This window comes from Engystomops pustulosus, chromosome 6, assembly GCF_040894005.1.
Source record: "Engystomops pustulosus chromosome 6, aEngPut4.maternal, whole genome shotgun sequence".
NCBI lineage: Eukaryota > Metazoa > Chordata > Amphibia > Anura > Leptodactylidae > Engystomops > Engystomops pustulosus.
Genome location: NC_092416.1, coordinates 130099542 through 130118671, shown reverse-complemented (window position 1 = coordinate 130118671; position 19130 = coordinate 130099542). Strand labels below are relative to the sequence as shown.

The following is a 19130-nucleotide window of genomic DNA, read 5'->3' as shown; positions in this document are numbered from 1 at the left end:
AATACAACAGACTTGTCTGCTGTAAACCACAGCACAACCACAGCAGGCCAAACAACCAGGGCCATGTCTGCTAAGGGGGATTTTTACCTTTACATACAGCTTTATCATTTTCTAATAAACAATTCTGTATACTGCATTTACAATAGACTGACTTCTGTTCCTTAACATTAACATTCAGAGATTGATACCGGACCTCCCCTTCCTTTCCCCCTTCTTCTTAAACAGGTTGGTTTAACAAACTTAAATATTTATGCAATGGTGCTGTGAAATTTTGAAGCATGTGGTGCTTTCAGTCCCATAAATAGTTAATCCATAAACCATTGCGTCCAAAGAGCTGTAGTAGAAAAAGGCGACACTTACCAATATACTCACATACAGGACAACAGGAGATATAGGGAAGGGAGGACGTGCAAAGTGACCAGGCTGAGGCCGTTTCACACCGTCACACGCTTTTTCCAGAAGAGGCCAGAAAAAGTGCAAAATGGCCGTTGCCTCAATCTGGGCACTTTATACGTCCTCCCTTCCCTATATGTCCTGTATGTGAATTAGATGTTCATGCAAGAAAACAAGAAGAATTAGAACTGCACTTTGGAGACAATGGCTTATGAATGTAAACATTCCTGTTTATATTTAGGGATTGAAAATATATCCACTTGCTCAGGGGTCATTACAGAAGGGAGTTTGGGTTCTATATGAAGGATCTTTAGTTTGTCACCTTTGGTTGTAAACAAAAAGGGCTGGAAAGCAACAGCCATTGTAAATGTCACTTTATACAGGACCTTTATGCTTTGCAGTATACAGTAAGACTTATATGTGACTTGTGGATGAAACTATTATACAGTGTTCGTTTGTAGTCTGTAACCAGAGAGACACAACATAAGATGTGGAGTATTTCTGACTTATTGTAATTGACTATTGTTACAGTTCACACAAGAGACAGTGTTTTTGTCCTATGATGACAATGTAAAGTGATAACACTTGTGTTTATTGTATAGCTTTACAAATGCTAGTTGTCCCCAAATATCAGGCAATCCATAGACCAGAGCTGACCATGGTGCTGAACTGACAGTGAGGTTCTGTTGTGTAGGTTGATGACTTATCCTCAATAGAGCTCTACCCCACGGTGTAGTGGCTTGGAAAGGAATTGCAGCATCCACTATACAATGCATTGAGCCAGAATCAACCGACAGGCTTATGTTAGGCTAGGTTTCCATTCGCTTCAATCGTTTAGTTGTTGGAGTTGACATGAGACAAAACCCCATCTATCCTAAGGATATATCTTCAATATATATCCTGGAATAACTATTTTACCTGTTAATTATTGCTCACTAGTAACATAACAATTGTAGCCATGCCACATAAAAAGTTACTGATATGGTGTTGTATAATAGCAGTTGTTGATAAAGATCAATAGAAGATATTCAGGAGCTCAGCATTGAAGGGCCAGGCTTCAGAATGTATGAGCTGTTCAACCAAACTGTGCATCAGCTGCCCCTACTAAAGAACCAATTGTTCATGTAAAGGGTTTGTCCAGCAAGAAAATGAACCACTGTGCCCCCTATAAGCACATAGCTGTACATAATACAGCTGACCCTAGTAATGCAGTTCAACCCTATTCACTTGCAAACACACCATGTAAAAGATGTATATGTGGTGCTACTGGCCTGAGACTGAGAAATGGCACTTACAGACACGGCGTCACCAATTCTAAAATTTTTCCATAAGAATTTGTAACACCCAGAAATGTTATTATTTTTAATTATTCTTTAAAGCGTAACATGACTTTTGAAACATTTTAATATTATATTGTGAACATGATTACTATTATTTTACTGATATACTTCAATAACCAATTTTGCTTACTTAAAAAATATATATATTTAAAGCATAACTAAAACTTTGAATCAATGTTTTCTATATTTCAGAGATGAATAGAGCAGGTGCTAGTAATATGATTTGTAATATACTTCATCAAGTAAAACAGCTTCTCTCTGGCCTTTTCTGCTCATTTTAGCAGTGTATCTCAAAGCTTTCTGAGTTCCTTATACGAAAGTTAACTCTTTCCATACTGAGAAAATATTTCCCGTGATAATTCATTCCTCAGAGATGATCAGGCTATCCAGGGACTGCCTGTAAAGCATTAATGCAAACCTGTCACAAGGGACCTAATTTTCACTAAAGACAGGTTGGAGAAGCCCATCACACCTGCATTGGAAATATACCTTTCTGCTAAGCATTTGCATTCCAATATAATTGTGCAGGAACAGAGGTCATAGTGTGGTGAGCTGACATCAGTAGGGGAGGGAGGAGCTGTACAGGAGCACAAAGGTGGGGGCTGAGAGCTGAGGATTGAGCAGCACAGACAAGTCACGTGTAGTTATTTTGAAATGTATGCAAACCAAACAGGTGATTTTGTCAGGAAGCCAGGTAAGGTATAACACACAATTATATTGTAATGCAAATTCTTAGAGAAGGCAGACAGGCAGATTTGCAATGCAGATGTGATGGGCTTCTGCAACGTGTCCTTAGTGAAAATGGGGGGACAAGTTTCCATTAAGCCATTAGACACTTTATGGGGTTCCTTTATCTGTAAAATGTTAGCAGTGTATGGGGACAGATAGCCGATTTACACAAACTGCTTAAGGAAGAAAGAAAAAGAACACAGAAACATATTTCTTTATAAAAGTATATTAAAATGTTTACAGTTATCTGTATTTTTGGAGTGTTTAGCTATGCTTTTTATATTGTGTGATTTGATTACTTATTTTATGGATGTACCATTCACTTTATGTGAGCACTGTATGGCAGTATTTACAAAGGAAGGCAATGCATCATACTGTTGGTATTGTACTCAATAAAATTATTTTCAGTTTACAACACTACTGTTACTTTATAGCATGGCATTATTTTTTTATAGGAACTCAACCACTTAAATTAACCCTGTAAAAGCACCATCAGTGCCTCCTCTGCCCCCACCATCCTCTTCCTACACACCTACACTGTGCAGGCACAAATGGCAGCAGCAGAGTGTAGCAGTGGCAGTGCATTGGAGGGGTATAGCGCACATTCGCAAGTATTTCCCTCCAATGCACTGGTGTCTGCTACTCAGTAAGTAGCTGATGGCAGAAAGGGGGTCAGTGGAGGCAGCAGGTGTGGTTGAGGGGCTCCACGGGACTTATTGCTAGAGCCCTCCCCAGAACCTTTCCAACTTTTGCTTAAATATAAAAGTAATTTTTATACAAATGAACCAGGCTATAATCCCTAACACAGCTAGTCATGCTTTGTAGAGGATAATTTAAGTGGTAGATTTCCTTTAAGTTGTAGAGAATTATTAATGTGCAATGTGTTGTTGGGCACCAAAATATGTGTTGTGTTTAATATGGTGTTTAGTATTATAGTAGACAAGCTGTAGATATGAATTACCCTGGAGTGTTATCTATCATCCCCTGCTATCTCCTAGCTCTGCCTCTCTAGACCCACAGAGGATATCATACATCTTTTGTAGCACTGGCAGCATTATAGCAAATTTACATGGAAATTAATTTAGACTGCGAAGATGAGAGGAAGCTCTTGCAGATGACACAGTGATATTTTGGCTTGATCTATAATCACTGGCTCAGGTCACAATGGGGATCTTGTACTATTAATTTTCTCCCTGCGATTGGAGAGAGTTACGGCTGAATCTCATACTGTGCAGCTTAGACACAAACAGCACAATGAACACAGTAAATAATGCAAGGTCTGCTCTGCAGTCCAGCCATTCATTGTAAAGGCAGGGCAATATGTGATCAGTAATATACATTAATAGATCTTATACATACAAAGATAATCATACACAACTCATGCATAGACAGAAATCTACACAGATGTGTATACCCACAGATACACAGATGCACAAATAAAGGGGTTGACGGGGTATTTAATTACATATATATATATATATATATATATATATATATATATATATGGCATGGGGGGGGGGAAATGGAAATAAGAATCTTATATTCACCTACTCCAGCACTCCCGTTCACTCACAGTGCTGCCCGGTCACTGCCAGGTTCTGTTTGTTTACAGAGTCTGTTGCTCCAGTCCAACCACTGCCAGGTTCCCACAACAGCATCAGTTTCAATGTGTAGTAGACGCTCAGCAGACGCAGTAGTCAGTAGAAGAGCATCAGGCTCTATAAACGGTGTCCTTCTGCCATTCATTTCCTAAAAAACCTTGTATGGCTAAATGGCAAGAAGCACTTAACAGACACAGGATAATGGGAAAAATGGCCATTGTACAGGACGTTCTGATGTTTCTCTCCCATCCAAGCCCTAGTACCTTAGGCTCTTGAATACTCCCTTCTCTGTCATACAAAACACAATTTTAGAAATAACATATGACATTTTGGGGTAGGTGTATAACAGTTTTTGTATTGGAACCAGGGCCCGATTCGCGTTTTCCCGACGTGTTACCCGAATATTCCCGAATCGCGCCGATTTCCCCTGAATTGCCCCGGGATTTTGGCTCACGCAATCAGATTGTGGCACATCGGAGCTGGCATGCACGCGACGGAAATCGGGGGCGTGGCCGAACGAAAACCCGACGGATTCGGAAAAACCACCGCATTTAAAAAAAAAAAAGTGTTGCGGAGCTTGCACTTACCTTCACTAGGAACAGGCCGGTGAACTTAAGTGCATTCCGATGCTCTTCAGCGCAGCAGCGCCACCTGGTGGACGTCGGAGGAACTGCCTTAATGAATCCCGGCCGGACCCGAATCCACCGCAGAGAACACGCCGCTGGATCGCGAATGGACCGGGTAAGTAAATCTGCCCCTATGAGTTTATTTATCTTAGTTTTTCTTCTTTCATTTCAGTTGCGCCTTTTTTGGCGCAATATAACTTTTTTGTTACTATTCCATTGGTTGTATAAATTAAGAGACGTTGTTGGCTGCCTCAGGTTTGTCTTATTCATCTTAGAAGGGCAGATGTGATTGCTTAGATTTGGACCTTTTTGGTGCAAATCAAGTGAATTGTGCCAAAAAAGGCACAAAACTATACTAGCAAAAGGAAAAAGTTGCAATGCCCAAGAACCGAAACATGAATTGACAGGTTTAACACCATTAAAGGAAACCTACCACAGGATCCCGGCTGAAATGACCTCCTCACACCACCCTCAGGGCTCTGTACCACTGATCCAAGGACATACTTTGTTTAGGGGAAAAAAACGATAGTTTAGGCAAAAAAAGGATTCTATTATCTATAGAAATGGGGCCTCGCCGTTTTACTTACATCACCCTGGTAATTCGGCGCACCTCTGATATTTAATTATGCACGCCCCATCTTCGTTGTGCTCCTCCCCCTTGGACCAAGAGCCGGTGACGTCACTTGGCTCTCGGCACTTCTCACGCATGTGCAGTCAGTGAATCTTGCACAGCTGCAATGTGTCACAACCTCATTTCTATAGATTATAGAATCCTTTTTTTGCCTTTACTATCGGTTTTTGTCCCTAAACAAAATATGTCCTGGGATCAGTGGTACAGAGCCCAGAGGGTGGTGTGAGGAGGTCATTTATGCCGGAATCAAGTGGTAGGTTTCCTTTAAGATAAATAAGGCAGAATTACAGCCAAATCACAACCGAAAAAAGAACAGAAAACAAAGAAAATAAACTAAGATAAATGACCCCCATGAAAATAACAAGCACAGATTGCTCTGTGTGATACTGTGAGTAGGAATAATTTTTGTAGTGGGGGTACCCCACCTTATATACACTACTGTCTGCTTCCAGCATATAATACAATGCCCTGGTTTTCTAGAAGATAGCACCAGGTCAGGTATGAAGAAGAGAGCAATATGCTCAAGAGGATCTCCAGCAAGGGGAGGGAGGGCTGCAATGCTCTGCAAGAATTATTTGGCGGAGGATAGGAGCCTGTCCAGAGAAGCATGAAGAGGAGATGATTCATCCCTAGAGAGACTTGCACGGATTGGGCTTCCGGAGGCGTCATTTTGGCTGCAGTCATCTCCATACAGGATTCTGCAGCACCGAGCTGACATCCCAATGAAATAAATTAATCTGCAGGATGGGACAACTGCTGCAACTGACTGAGGATCTCCGATGACTGATGTAGGGTGTAATGCTGCCTCCCTCTTCCAGGGGATGCAGATGTGTGTGATTGAAGCCACTGCTTGGCAGCTGTCATTGGAACCAGGCAGGGGTTTCCTGATCATGCCCCTGGGGATGTCCACATGCAGCTTGTGTCATCCCAGAGAGCTGTGAACATCTCTCTAAGGTTAGTGCTGTTGCTACACATACTGTCAATGTACATTCAATCCGGATGATGTATTCCAACTGCATGATCTATCCAAGGTCAAGAGGAGCAGAGGGAGAAATGAACGCCAGCTACATATAGGCTAATATATTTACTTCAACAGGAACACTAAGTCTGTGTTATTGAATGAATTTGTTGTTCTCTGTTATCAGCCATGTCAGGCTGGCTGTGTGATTACTTAATAGAATGACAGACAGAAATTCAAGAATGACTCCATTCTGTAGTTTCACTATTTTTGTGCTCCTACAAGCTTCTGGCAAAAGTGTTATTGGCTCTTTCAATGGCATTTGATGGCTTCTTTAGCTTCTGTTCTTCCTGGCAATGGTATAAAGAGTTGTGCCCTTGCACCATGCAGGCAGTGCTGAAACGTGTGTAGATGTGTTCTAGCTTTCTTGTCCTAAGTTCATTACAGACAGTACAAGTGGCTACTCTCTGTATCTTGGTTAATAGTAGCATGTTATGTACTCCTATGTGCCAATAACTATAATTTATGGTGCTTATAATTCCGCAGATAGACATAAATGTAAACATAAATATAATTATACACATAACACATAACATAACAAATTATAAGCCATACAGTGCTATTATACATATAATATATATTGGGATCAATGTGAACTTGAAGTTTTCAAAATCTGTATATAAACAGATAGCTATGGGATAGGTCAAAGGATAGATTAGATAGGAAAGAAGACAGATACAAATGTAGCAAATGTTAACATGACATGTAAAGCAAACCTGTCACAAGGAATGCTAATGTTATAAATGTGTGTATCAGCATTCTGAATCATTTCAGTACTTTAGAAAACTTTATTTCACATTCCCTGCCAGCAGCGTGTGGTAAATCCCCATCTGGAAAGGTGGGGGCAGCTGCAGCAGCTGTGTGCCTGTGTTCAATTTCATGACACAGAAAAACAAATATTTATTGTGTTTAATATCAAGTAAACATTTTCTACATCAGTGGGTAGATAGATATTTGATAGGTAGACATATATATAGAAATGAATAGATAAAAAAGTATAAGGCAGATAGATAATAGATTGGCATGTAATCGATAAATAGGCTTTCTAATATAACTCATTTTATAACATGATGCAGCATCCCTGATATTTTGAAATGCCATGTATTGTGCTGAATGAAAACGTTTTCTACATCTGTGGAGAGGCAGATATAGGAAGAAGAGGCAGCTCTACAATATACAGATGTACCCTGTGAATTTCTTGTGCAAGCTGAACCTAATGTTAGAGTAATGCCTTCTTTTTATTTTTATAGGTAGAAAGACAGAAATAAAATTGTAGAAAAGGAAAAATGAGCAGAGTTCTACATCCAAAAATATGCATTCCTGTCTACTATTTCCATTTCAGAAATATTATGATAAATAGATTCAGTGTTGTGCATAAATCTAATGATGTATTGTTCCTCCCATTGCTATGTATTCTTGATGTGAAGCGATTGGGACCCTGTTCAGTCTTGTAGAAATTTCTAATCAGATGTTAAATTGAAAGCTCCTCTATCATCTTGTTATATATTTTATGACATGATGGAGGTTGGGCTCCTTACTATTTTCGATGGTTAGTTGGAGTTCCAGGTCAGTGCTCCCTTTATCAGATTTAATATGAATTTCCTTATTGCTATAAATTTGTAGATGTCTGTTGTTGAATTAATCTCATGATGCATTAACTAAGTTTATTTTTCCTATGGGATGATTGATATACCTACCGTGTTACCCATAGCATAATAAAATTAATTTGGGAAAGTGCCCATGTACAAGCACTCAAAGTTACAGATAAAAAGCCTTTTTTTGTTTTTGTCAGTAGCAGTTTTATTTTTGATTTGATTTTCATTTTTTTGATTTTTGATTTTGATTTTGATTTTATGATTTGGATCCACACTAGTTATGATCCGGTGCTCTCAGTGCTTCATGTCTCAAGCATTGGCCTAATCACTTCAACCATAAGAACCTAAATAACTGAAATAAAATGTTATTAATGCTATGAATTGTAATGTGGTGTTTGTAATGAAGTTTAATTGATAATCCTTTGTCCCATTACAGCAAAAAAATTGTCACTGGGACGACAAAAAATGTTTTTGTCTAGACCTACTGCTATAAAATAAACAGTTCTAAATTACATACAAATTCAACAAACCCAAGGACCTATCTTGTACGTTACTGCCTGTATTTTGGTAAATTCTCTAATATTCTGCCCCCACAAACACATTACCAAAAAAATTAGGTAAAGTGGCCAACAAAGTGCAGAGGTCACTGTGACTGTTACAGTAGATATTATGAAAGTCACTGGTAAGGAAGTGGATATTTTAACTTAACTACTAAAGTAACATAAGCTATTACATTTAGTAGATGGCACTAGTTTTTACTATAGGAGTCATATGCAGCTATTATGTTATATAGTGGTATGAGCTGATCAGACCTATATATATATATATATATATATATATATATAGTTTTGTAAGAAAATATCTAGTATTTATTATTTTAAAATTTTAAATCTGCTAATTTAGTCTATTTCTGCTTCTGGGTAAGCAGGGTGAACTCTAATGGTTGCAAATACGTTCCCACCCATCTTCCTCCGTCACAAATAAAACATTTTTTTTAAATCGAAGATATTTGCTCATACAGTATACTAACATTGGTTGGGTAAATGCGGGTGCAAAAGGACACTAGACTTGGTTTACTTTGCAGGTCGGCAGAGGTGTCTGTGCAGACTCTTCCTCTTGAGACCAGCTGTATACATAATGGATGCCTCCGTTCCTTGTGTTCTTGGCTGGTACATTATTAATATTCTGGCTGTGGGCTGCTGGAAATCTGCTGAGTATTATTCCTCCTCCGTTTATGATAAATGAGTCTGTTATTAAAAATAAGAGCTGTGGACAATTACCAACACCACTGGTTTCCCAAAATCAATAGTGATGTGAATAAAGGGTTGGTATGAGCAGTGTAAGCCTTTACAAACTAACATTGAGTAGAGGAGGGAGAGAAGGACTTTGAGCAGGATTGTATGATTTATTAATCACCTTCAAACTTATGAAAATGCCATATATGGTATATACAGGATGTTTTCTAGATGAAACTGGAGGTTTGCTTCGATAAAATACCCCAAATATTGTGAAAAATGCAAGCCAGACTAATGCTAATTGGGTGTAAAAACTGGGAACAAAAAGTTTCTATGACAGATTTTGGCTATCTTTCTGTGCAGTTTGCCTAATGGGTGTAAAGCTTGGTGTTTACAGGACTCTGATGGGCACAACGCTTAGTGGTTACATATGTTGAATACATTGTACATGGGTTACTATAGATTGTAAGCACAGATGTTAGCTAATACATGCCACAGGTAGAATTAACAAGTTTCTATTTAGAACCAAGCTCAGTATTTATGACAATTACCGTATCAGAAGCTCCACAGGAGCATGGTGGTTTTGCATGGTTACATACTCATTGTAAAGAATAACCGGGTTTTCCTAGTATGGCTGACAGTCCTACGTAAGGCCATTGTCTTTTTGAGAGTTAAGTCATTGTATATGGTCTACCACTGCCTAACAGGATTTTCAGGGGCTGCTCTTCTGGTTCTTCCATAAGGTACAATAAAGATCATAAGTGAATTGTGTCCATAACTCTGAATACTAGTTAGAATGATCTTAACATTTACTGTGAGCTGTAAAATCATGAAAATCACAGTACCAAAGATTAACCTTAAATAAATACACTAGGCTCATACACTACAGGTTCATACACTACAATCAGACATTGATGACCTCTGTCCTAAAGAAAGGCTATTAGTTTTTAAGGACATTGGAAGCTCAAAATCCATTAGCCTTGCCAATTTTTTAGGTCATTGTATATGTTCTTTGCATCACTTTACTAGCAGTTTTTCTCTTTGCAGGCTGTGTGTGTGGTTTTCAGTTCTAGCTAAAATAAAGGGAATGGTAATATGGGAATGTGTGGGTAGTGTGGGAATTTGGTTAAGCTGCTGTAACTTAGTTCCTACTCCTACATTTCCTATACTATTTCTTATACTTCCGTATAATCTGACTACTTAGTTAGCAGTGGTGAAGGATGCACTATGCCTTGACAAGATATATTCCTAAATTTCATGTAGTCATTTGAACTATAGATTTTTGTAAAGTTGGTGGCCATTAAAGGTGAGATTGTGCCTTTAAATTTCTTAATGCTAAAGATATTTTATTCATTAGTGGACTAGACCCCTTTATACTTGAGTGAAACAATTCCCATCTATTATAATTCATTGGATAATGAGGGGGGGGGGGGGGTGGTTGTTGGGGGAGGGGAGTGCGCACAAGGTCCAGTTATCTGTGTAATGTTATAGTCCTTTAGGGCTCAGCAACTGCCCCCTGTTTCAAAGGGCAAACCAATACACTGTGTTTCTTCTTTCCGATAGAGGATATGGCCCAGTCGCCAGCACTGCGGAAAGAGTATCTGGTAACAGGAATGCGGACTCCACCTGCCAGAAGGAACAGTAAGCTGGCAACCCTAGGAAGGATCTTCAAGCCTTGGAAATGGAGGAAAAAGAAAAGTGAAAAGCTAAAACAGTCTTCTGCAGGTAGGGAAGAGAGGGAATTATGTAGGTTCAGTTTTTATATAAACCTAAATGGCAAATGTGTTGTTTCTTTAATGCGCTACAGAAAAACGACAAAAATTTGTTGTTCAGAATTGGAGAAAATCTGTGTATGATTCCTGCGTGATCTTTACTGTTAACAACATTAATTAAAAACAACCAAAAAATGGAAATTATAGTTTCTTTTTATTATATATATGAGGCTAACTGCACCCCCTGCAGATTATTCACTGACCTTCTGTGCTGATATTTGGTGGTACAATCGGTACAATAGCATGCAAGTGGATGTGATTTTAGCAAGGCAATGTAGACAATGGCCCAAATATATATAAACGCGTGCAAACTGCCTAAATGTATTTTACCTAACTAATGTGCACCTCGCTCCAGATAATCCATTGTTCAATTGAGCAAACATCACTGCTATGGAAAGTGTACAAAGTTTAGTGCACATTGGTACAAAGCTTAGATCATAGGTGAAGAGGTTACAAATTTGTATACAGAAAATCTGCATGCTAATGCACATGACAACTGCAATTCAGATGCAGATACATGCAGGTTTACATGCAGATTTTATGGATCCATCTTTATGCAGATTCCTGAAGTCTCCTTAAAGGGGTTTTCCCATGAACTAAAGTTAGGTCCTATCCACGGGATAGGGAATAACTTGCTCATCAATGGGGGTCTATCAGACTAATGGAGCAGATGGCCGTGCATGACCATTCTGCTCCATTAATCTCTATGGAGCTGACGGAAATTGCTGAGTGACACGCTCACCAATCTCCGTCAGCTCCATAGAGATTAATGGAGCAGAAGGGTCATGCGCAGTCTGTTCCATTAGTCTGCTGGAGTGACGAGACCCCTTGTTCTCGCGATCTCTGGGGATCTCAGCACTAAGACCCCCACTCATCAGCAAGTTAGAAAGTCAGTGGATATGGCCTAACTTTAGTTTGTGAGAAACCCCCTTAATGGAGGTTGTTCTAAGTAATTTTGTTTCCCCTAAAACAAAGGATTTTCTGACACTCTCATGGTATTAAATAGAACTGCAGCAATCATGCTTAAAGTGAACTTGTCACCCGGAATGTAATTTTTAGCTGGTAACAGGTTCTATTTGGATTTTAAAAATTTTAACGTTTAAAATTATAAAGTTTTCTTTATAAAACTTTATTTCACATTACCTGGTGAGGGGGTGGGAAGGCAGCTATCTCAACCTTTCACCAGCTAAAAATGAGAATCATGGTGAGAGGGTTCACTTTAACTGGCACTTCATTAATTTGGTGAGAATCTACATGGTCTATCCCATTGACATCCCCTATCCTGCAGGTAAAGAATAACAATAATAGTTAGTACAACCTCTTTAATTATTTTGAAGAAAAAGTGCACGAACCAGCTTGCAAAGACACTGTGACCTTCACAAATGTGCATGACCAGAGTCCATCAACGCCAACGGTTTCCAGGTAAGAAAAAACGTTGGTTCACCAAAAATGCATTGGTTTTCATGGACTCATGCTCTTATATGCACATTTGTGAACAATAAAAGATCCATTGTTTTTACAATCTGCTGGATTTTGCACTGTTTTCTTCATTGGATTTCAACCTTCTGTAGAGAGGATATTTGTGTAGCCATGGACCTGTGAGATGGGTGAGCTGGTTTTTCCCTCATATGGACTCCTTTAATTCTTTTCCTTGCTCAGTCTTCTACTAATATGTAAGATTATTTTTAAATTCTGCATTGGATCTTATGTGGATTTTCTGGATTTGGATTATGGATAAAGGAATTTCCTGCCAATGATATATTGGAGGACCCTACTAAAAAGGTAGAAAGTATTCCAATGTATAAAAGCATTGTCCTCTAATAACTGTATCTATTGTTAGGCATCGTCTCCACTCCAAAGAAGATCACCTCGCGACAGACCCGTGATGACATCATCAAGAAAGGAATTTTAGAGATTATGGAAAAAGGTAAATTTTAAACTTAAGTTTTGTAATGTATAATAACATTAAAGGGAACCTGTCAGTAGAAATTGACCTAATAAACCACTGCCAGTATGTTGTCAAACAGTCGAACACTTTCTACATCATGTTTCTTTCATGACCCTGTGTGGTGGCGTCATCCAGAAAATCAACTTTAAAGTGAGATGTAAACTGGTTGTATCAAGTCAAGGAGGCGGAGATTTTATCACTGAAATCAAGCTCTCTCTTCTTTAGAAATACCCCTTCACTGTAATTGAGGGTCCTGCATCCGAAGACAATAATAACCAGATCTCCTGAAGTCCAATGAATGATTTCAATCATAGAGCGGGAGGTGTGTAGAGCTCCCCACCTTGACTTCAGTGTGAGTGACTTTATACAACCGTTTTACATCTGCAGATTTTCTGCATGATTTCACCACACTGGACCAAGAAAGAAACAAAAACTAGAAAGTGTTATGCTGCTTGTCAATATATTGGAAGTGGTTTATTAGGACAATTGCTGAGGACAGGTTCCCTTTAAGTATTTTTATAGGACATAACGGGGGTAGTCATGGTGTGGGATGTTAAATTTTATCCTATCCAAGTGATTAATACAGACGTAAATGTCAAAGAAATTGATACCTGACTAAAATGGTTTTTAAAATTTTGATCACCGGGAACCCTAAAACCTGAGAACGCAAGTGCGATATTTTCATTTCCATAAAGGAAATAAATTACAAATCCCTCTCCTGTTAAAATCAATAGAAAGCTGTCAGGTTCTCTTTCAGTGAGTCATATGACCTTTATTCTGAGCGGAATTTGGCAAATGATGCTTGGAAATAAGGCAAGCTGGTCAAAATCTTCAGTGGAAATCCGACAGCGGATTTTGACTCCAGTGTTTTTACTACAGCCACAACAAACCAGCAATTGCGCTGCACAAAGTCAACATCTGCCCTTCACGCCATCTACACTCTTACTCCATTGTATTGCCTATACAGATATGTGATAGGCCTAACATTAACCCCACCCAAAGGAATGACTGCATTGTGATTAAATGGGTTTTATCATTATAAACATTTATTCCCTATCCACAGGGACATTGGAGATCACAGAGACACCAGGCAGTTGGCATAACTGGGAAATGTAGGTCCACCTGAGCTGTGCTGCAGTGAATATGACATACAGGGCCAGATGTCCTACAAGCCATTCCCGAAGTTCCATATGTGTGGATAATCCTATTCTATTAAAAAGGAATATGTTATCAGAAAATGCCCTACTGCATAAATCAAAATATCTCCAAAAAAATTGCAGCAAGTGTTCAATTTCCCTGCAGTGCTCCTAAAGGGTAAATGAAATATTACATAGCACCTGTTGTATTCAGTGGGCTGTATGTGTAATTCATGGACAAGCAGGGCCTTCACAGAAAGAGACATTATTTAGCTAGTTATTTTGGTTATTATTATGGTTAATAGGGTTCATACTGTATGACGGATCTGCCTCTATAATCTCACAACTATCAAGGGTATATGAATGAGGCGTTTTTTATGCGAGATGGCATACCTTTTACAAATCCACTGCTAGCCAATAATTTGGGGAACGGAGAATCCTGATGTCATCTATACAGTGTAAAATTGTCATAACATACTCCATTGATAAATAATATAAGGCCATTAGAGTCAACAGTGAAATGACTGCAGGTCCTGCTCAATAACCTTCTATTCACAACTATCACAAAGGGAATATTTGATTATAAAGTAAGCTGCAGGTTCCCGCTGGGTTTTCCAGTCACGCCGCTCCAATTATGTACTGCTGTTCTGTTACTGAAACACATGGATTTTACGTGGGAGCCTTTAGAATCCGGGTTTGTATCAATCGCCCACATCCCAGTGATCCTGTAGTTTACAATAACAGGTTTTTGACTTGTTACTGCATATTACTTGGTAGACACTGCCCCCTTGTGGCAGAAGGTGGAATGTAATTTCTATTAAAAGAACTGTCTAAACTGTCTATTTATTATATGTAACCTTAAAAATGCTGTTTTCTTTCAGAAATAGAACTAAACCTTTTTAAGATTTGTGCCTGGTGGTACAGCTCGGCTTCAATGACTTGAAGGGGGTTGAGCTTGAGTTTCATACTGGAATAACCCTGCTAATGCCATATACTGGAACATAGTTGTGCTGTTAAAACTCAGTAACATATAATAAACTTTCTTTTGATCCTATATTTCTGTAGTCCACAGTTGCCCCATTTTCTGTAATACCCCTTACATACAATGGCCCCTTTATTTCAGGCCCCCCTCTTAGCAAGTCATTTTATTCATCCACCCACTTAAAATGCCCTTTCTGTACTCCTAGTCCATGTCACGTTGTGGCCCCTCTCATCCTCCTCAAGTTGTGGCCCCTCTTCTCCTCCCCCACACGTAGTGGCCCCCCTTCTAATCCTCTTTTTGTGTCCCCTCTCCTCACATTATTGTCTGTCTCTTCTTATTCTTCCTCCACCTTCTCACATTGTGGCCCCTATCCTCCTCCATTCTCATTTTGACCCCACTCCTCCTGCTCTCAAATTGGGGACCCTCTCCTCCCTCTCACGTAGTGCCCTCCCCACCCTTATACCTGTCATCACATTGTGCCCCTCTCCTCACATTGTGGCTTTCTATTCCTCTTGCTCATATTGTTGCCCCTCTACTTCTTCTTTCACATTGTGGCCCCTCTCCTCCTTTCCTCATGTTATGGCCCCTGTCATCCTCTTCCTTTCATTGTGTCACTCTCATGCTCCCACTGTGGCCCCTCTACTTCGCTCTACACATTGTGGCTCCCTCCTTCTATCCTCATATTGTGGTCCATCTTACTCACAGTATGGTCCCTCTCCCTGCACATTGTGGGCCCTCTCTTCTTCAATGTTACAATTGTTACAATGTTACTTCTATGAGAAATCTGTCTACCAGACTGAAAACAGGTCTCTCTACTCTCCTGTATGTTACAGAGCGATGAGTGTCAGCCCTTTCTGCTTTCCCTCTGGCTACAGTATGCTATAAGCATTATTTTCAAACACTGAAAGTGAAAGTGAACGGATTATTAGATTATAGATTTGAGATTAGATTAGAGATTAGATGTAGAATACAGATCTTTACGGGAGAGAGTAGCTTGATTTCTTTTTACAAACTAAGCTGAATTTGTTAATGAAATATATTAGAAAAAGGTTCACTACTTCCCCCAACACACAATATCAAAAATAATCTCAAATGACGGTTATGCGTTAAATGAATGAAATACAAGTTATACTAAATTTACTGTAAATATTAAAGGTAACCTGTCACCAGGTTTACACCCCTAAACTACTTTCAAGAATTCCCTCTTTCATGTCCTGTATAATCCCTCCCTATTAGAAAATCACCCCCAAAATCAGGCAAATAGGTCTCTATTCACCCCACTTTCACATTAGAGTTAAGTATAGTGGTTTCTATGGTAGCCCCTATCTTCCGTTCTATAGTAGTTAGAGATATGCTCCTTGTGTCATTTTAAATATAGAGATCTCATCTTTCATTTCTCAGATTTGGGAGCTACAGATAGCTAAAACTGCATGCTGAAGATACATATCCAATACCAGCCTATTTTTAACTGACTGTTTATCTAGTTATGGAGCTCACAGAACCATAAGACTGATAAAAGAAGAAATTCTTATCTTTAATATGACACCCGTACCATGAAGTGACACTGTCCCCGCAACCACTAAGTGTGACTCATCCCAAGTGAAAATAAGCTGAGAAGAGTCATATTTGCCTGACTTTGGAAGAGATTTGTTTTATAGGTAAATGGGTGAGATTTCACATAAAAGATGGGATTCTACAAAGGACATTAAACCACCTTCCTGCGGGGGGCTAGTAGTTTAGTGGGGTAAAATCTGGAGACAGTTCTTTTTAAGCTGCTCACATCCTGTTGCACTATAACAAGCTGCCTACATTCCTCCCAAACTCCTGGGGCTGGAGCTTTGCAGCTATGTTTTCTTAGTGAAAACCACTGACAGGTTAGAGAGATTTCTATGAGCTACCTGTGCAAATTTTAGATAAGTGATGTGTTGGGTTGGTGACCCATGAAGACCAACACCTCCTATCCTTATAGTGGTTTGTCTGGTGACAATGAACAGTTATAAATACCTATTTATGATAAAACAAACTGATTTTTCAGACCTTGACCTTAAAGACTATCCAGTAGAAGATGCCACAAGTGAGTCCCCTGGAGAGCCACCAACACCTCTAAGCCAGTCACCTCCCACTGAAGAAACCCTTCCAGAAACCTCTGCAGCAGCAGTGAATGTCAACTCTCTAGATGAGGACCCGCAGACTGACCCAGGGGAAGCTCAAGAAGGTATCACGATTTGGAAACAAATAAAAAACTTCAGTTGTCACTTTTTGCTATTTTTCTAGGAAAATTGGGTGACATCTTCACTGCTTCCTAACTTTACTCCTAAATAGCAAATTAACTGCCTAAATAAATAGATGTGACACTAAGGTAAAGTTGGATGACATTATGACATTGGTGAACACCCATATTTCCGCAGGAAAGAGCTAAAAAGTATTTTGTGACAACTTGAAAGAAGAAGACAAATAGCCACTTACCGTAATATTTTTAAGGGTTCTTTGCACCCCCTTTATTAGCCAGAGTGGCAACAAAGAGCCACTAAAGCCTTATTTCGTGTAGGGGAGCTGCAGAGAAACTGAACACTTGACTTTTGTTTCCTCAGTGGTTACAGCTGATGACAGGGGTTACAGCAGGAAGGTACAACTCTTGGAGGCCCTCCACTGCTTCACAGAAATGACATTAAGAGTACAAATTAAGACTGTGTAGATGTCAGAACCTCCTGCTCAGGATCAATATTTTATGTTTCTTGCATCTTTGACCTCAGGTAAATCGCAGTTGACCTTGGAGGAAGATCTGAAAGACTCGGTAGAGAAAACTTTGCAAGCCTTACTGCTCACTGAATCTCTAGAATCCCCTCCACCGGAGAGAAGTACAACTCTCATCAGCAGTCCCCCACTACTTCCAATGCCACAGCCAAAGGCGTCTTCGTGGGTGAACCAGTGTTTGCCAGGTACATGACTGTGATGCCATTAACAACCACTGATATTTATGATGCAGGTCAATGTATCATTTCAACATTTATATATATATATATATATACATATATATCTTATCACTATATTCTGCTTACTTTTTAATTTATATTTTTAATTATTCGGTATTAATCAATTAAAAAACATATAAACCACACATGCAAATCACCTACCTCTATAGGCCTAACCTTTATATAAATACGCACAAAGACTATTTTTTTTGTAATACATATTTGTTTACAGGCGGTCCCTACTTAAAAACACTCGACTTTCATCCGACCCCTATTTACAAACAGACCTCTGGATATTGGTAATTTATTGTACTTTAGTCCTAGGCTACAATGTTCAGCTGTAAGGCTATATTCACACGAACGTATGGGGGACGTATATACGGCCGACGTATATACGGCCGATATACGTCCCCCATACACTCCTATGGGCGCACGGCACCCTACGGGAGCGGTGCGGCACCGTACCGTTCCGTACCCGGGAAAAAGATAGGACCTGTCCTATCTTTTCCCGTAATACGGGGCCGTGCGCCATAGGTTGCTATGGAGAGGGGCGGGGGTGAGCTGCGCTCACCTCCTCCTCCTCTCCCCGTACACTGCCGTTGCCCGCTACGGTACGGTAACTGAATATAGCCTAACAGTTACCACAGGTGTCAGTAATGAAGCTTTAGTGTTAATCCTGGTTCTTATGACAACCCAACATTTTTTAAATCCAATTGTCGCAGAGACCAAAAAAGTTCTGGCTGGGATTACAATGATAAAATATACAGTTCCGACTTACATACAAATTCTACTTAAGAACAAACCTACAGACCCTATCTTGTATGTAACCCGGGGACTGCCTGTATATGTTTTTGATAATTTTTTTTTCATAACACAGCAAAAATGCTATTAAAATCTGAAAATAGATTAAAATCCCAAGCCAGGCTAACTGTATTAACCTCCAGAACTGCACTCTATAGTAGTACATTAAACAGTTATGGAAGACACCATTACATATTATACAGCAAGGTTAAACAATAATACACTAAATAATAATTAATTGGTTCTGTATCATTCTCTTCATAAATCGTAGCTTTACAGGACCTACAATCACCAGAGGGAAATACAGAGCGTCTGAGAATCTTTACCATACTTGATATACCATACATACAT

General features: G+C 39.3%; 1 protein-coding gene across 4 annotated transcripts in view; it reads left to right on the top strand.

Moving 5' to 3' along the window:
- Nucleotides 1-19130, top strand: part of PHACTR3 (phosphatase and actin regulator 3) — a 105982-nt gene that overhangs the window by 6929 nt on the left and 79923 nt on the right. Inside the window, exons 1-5 of one of the 4 annotated variants that reach the window (XM_072111008.1) lie at nucleotides 98-225; nucleotides 10732-10893; nucleotides 12781-12867; nucleotides 17042-17221; nucleotides 17760-17945. In XM_072111008.1, coding sequence (XP_071967109.1) covers nucleotides 10737-10893; nucleotides 12781-12867; nucleotides 17042-17221; nucleotides 17760-17945 — 610 coding nt within the window. In that variant the 5' untranslated portion in view covers nucleotides 98-225; nucleotides 10732-10736. Of the gene's footprint in view, nucleotides 1-97; nucleotides 226-5928; nucleotides 6275-10731; nucleotides 10894-12780; nucleotides 12868-17041; nucleotides 17222-17759; nucleotides 17946-19130 lie in introns of those variants that run through there. The other 3 variants (XM_072111007.1, XM_072111006.1, XM_072111010.1) reach the window with 3 other exon arrangements.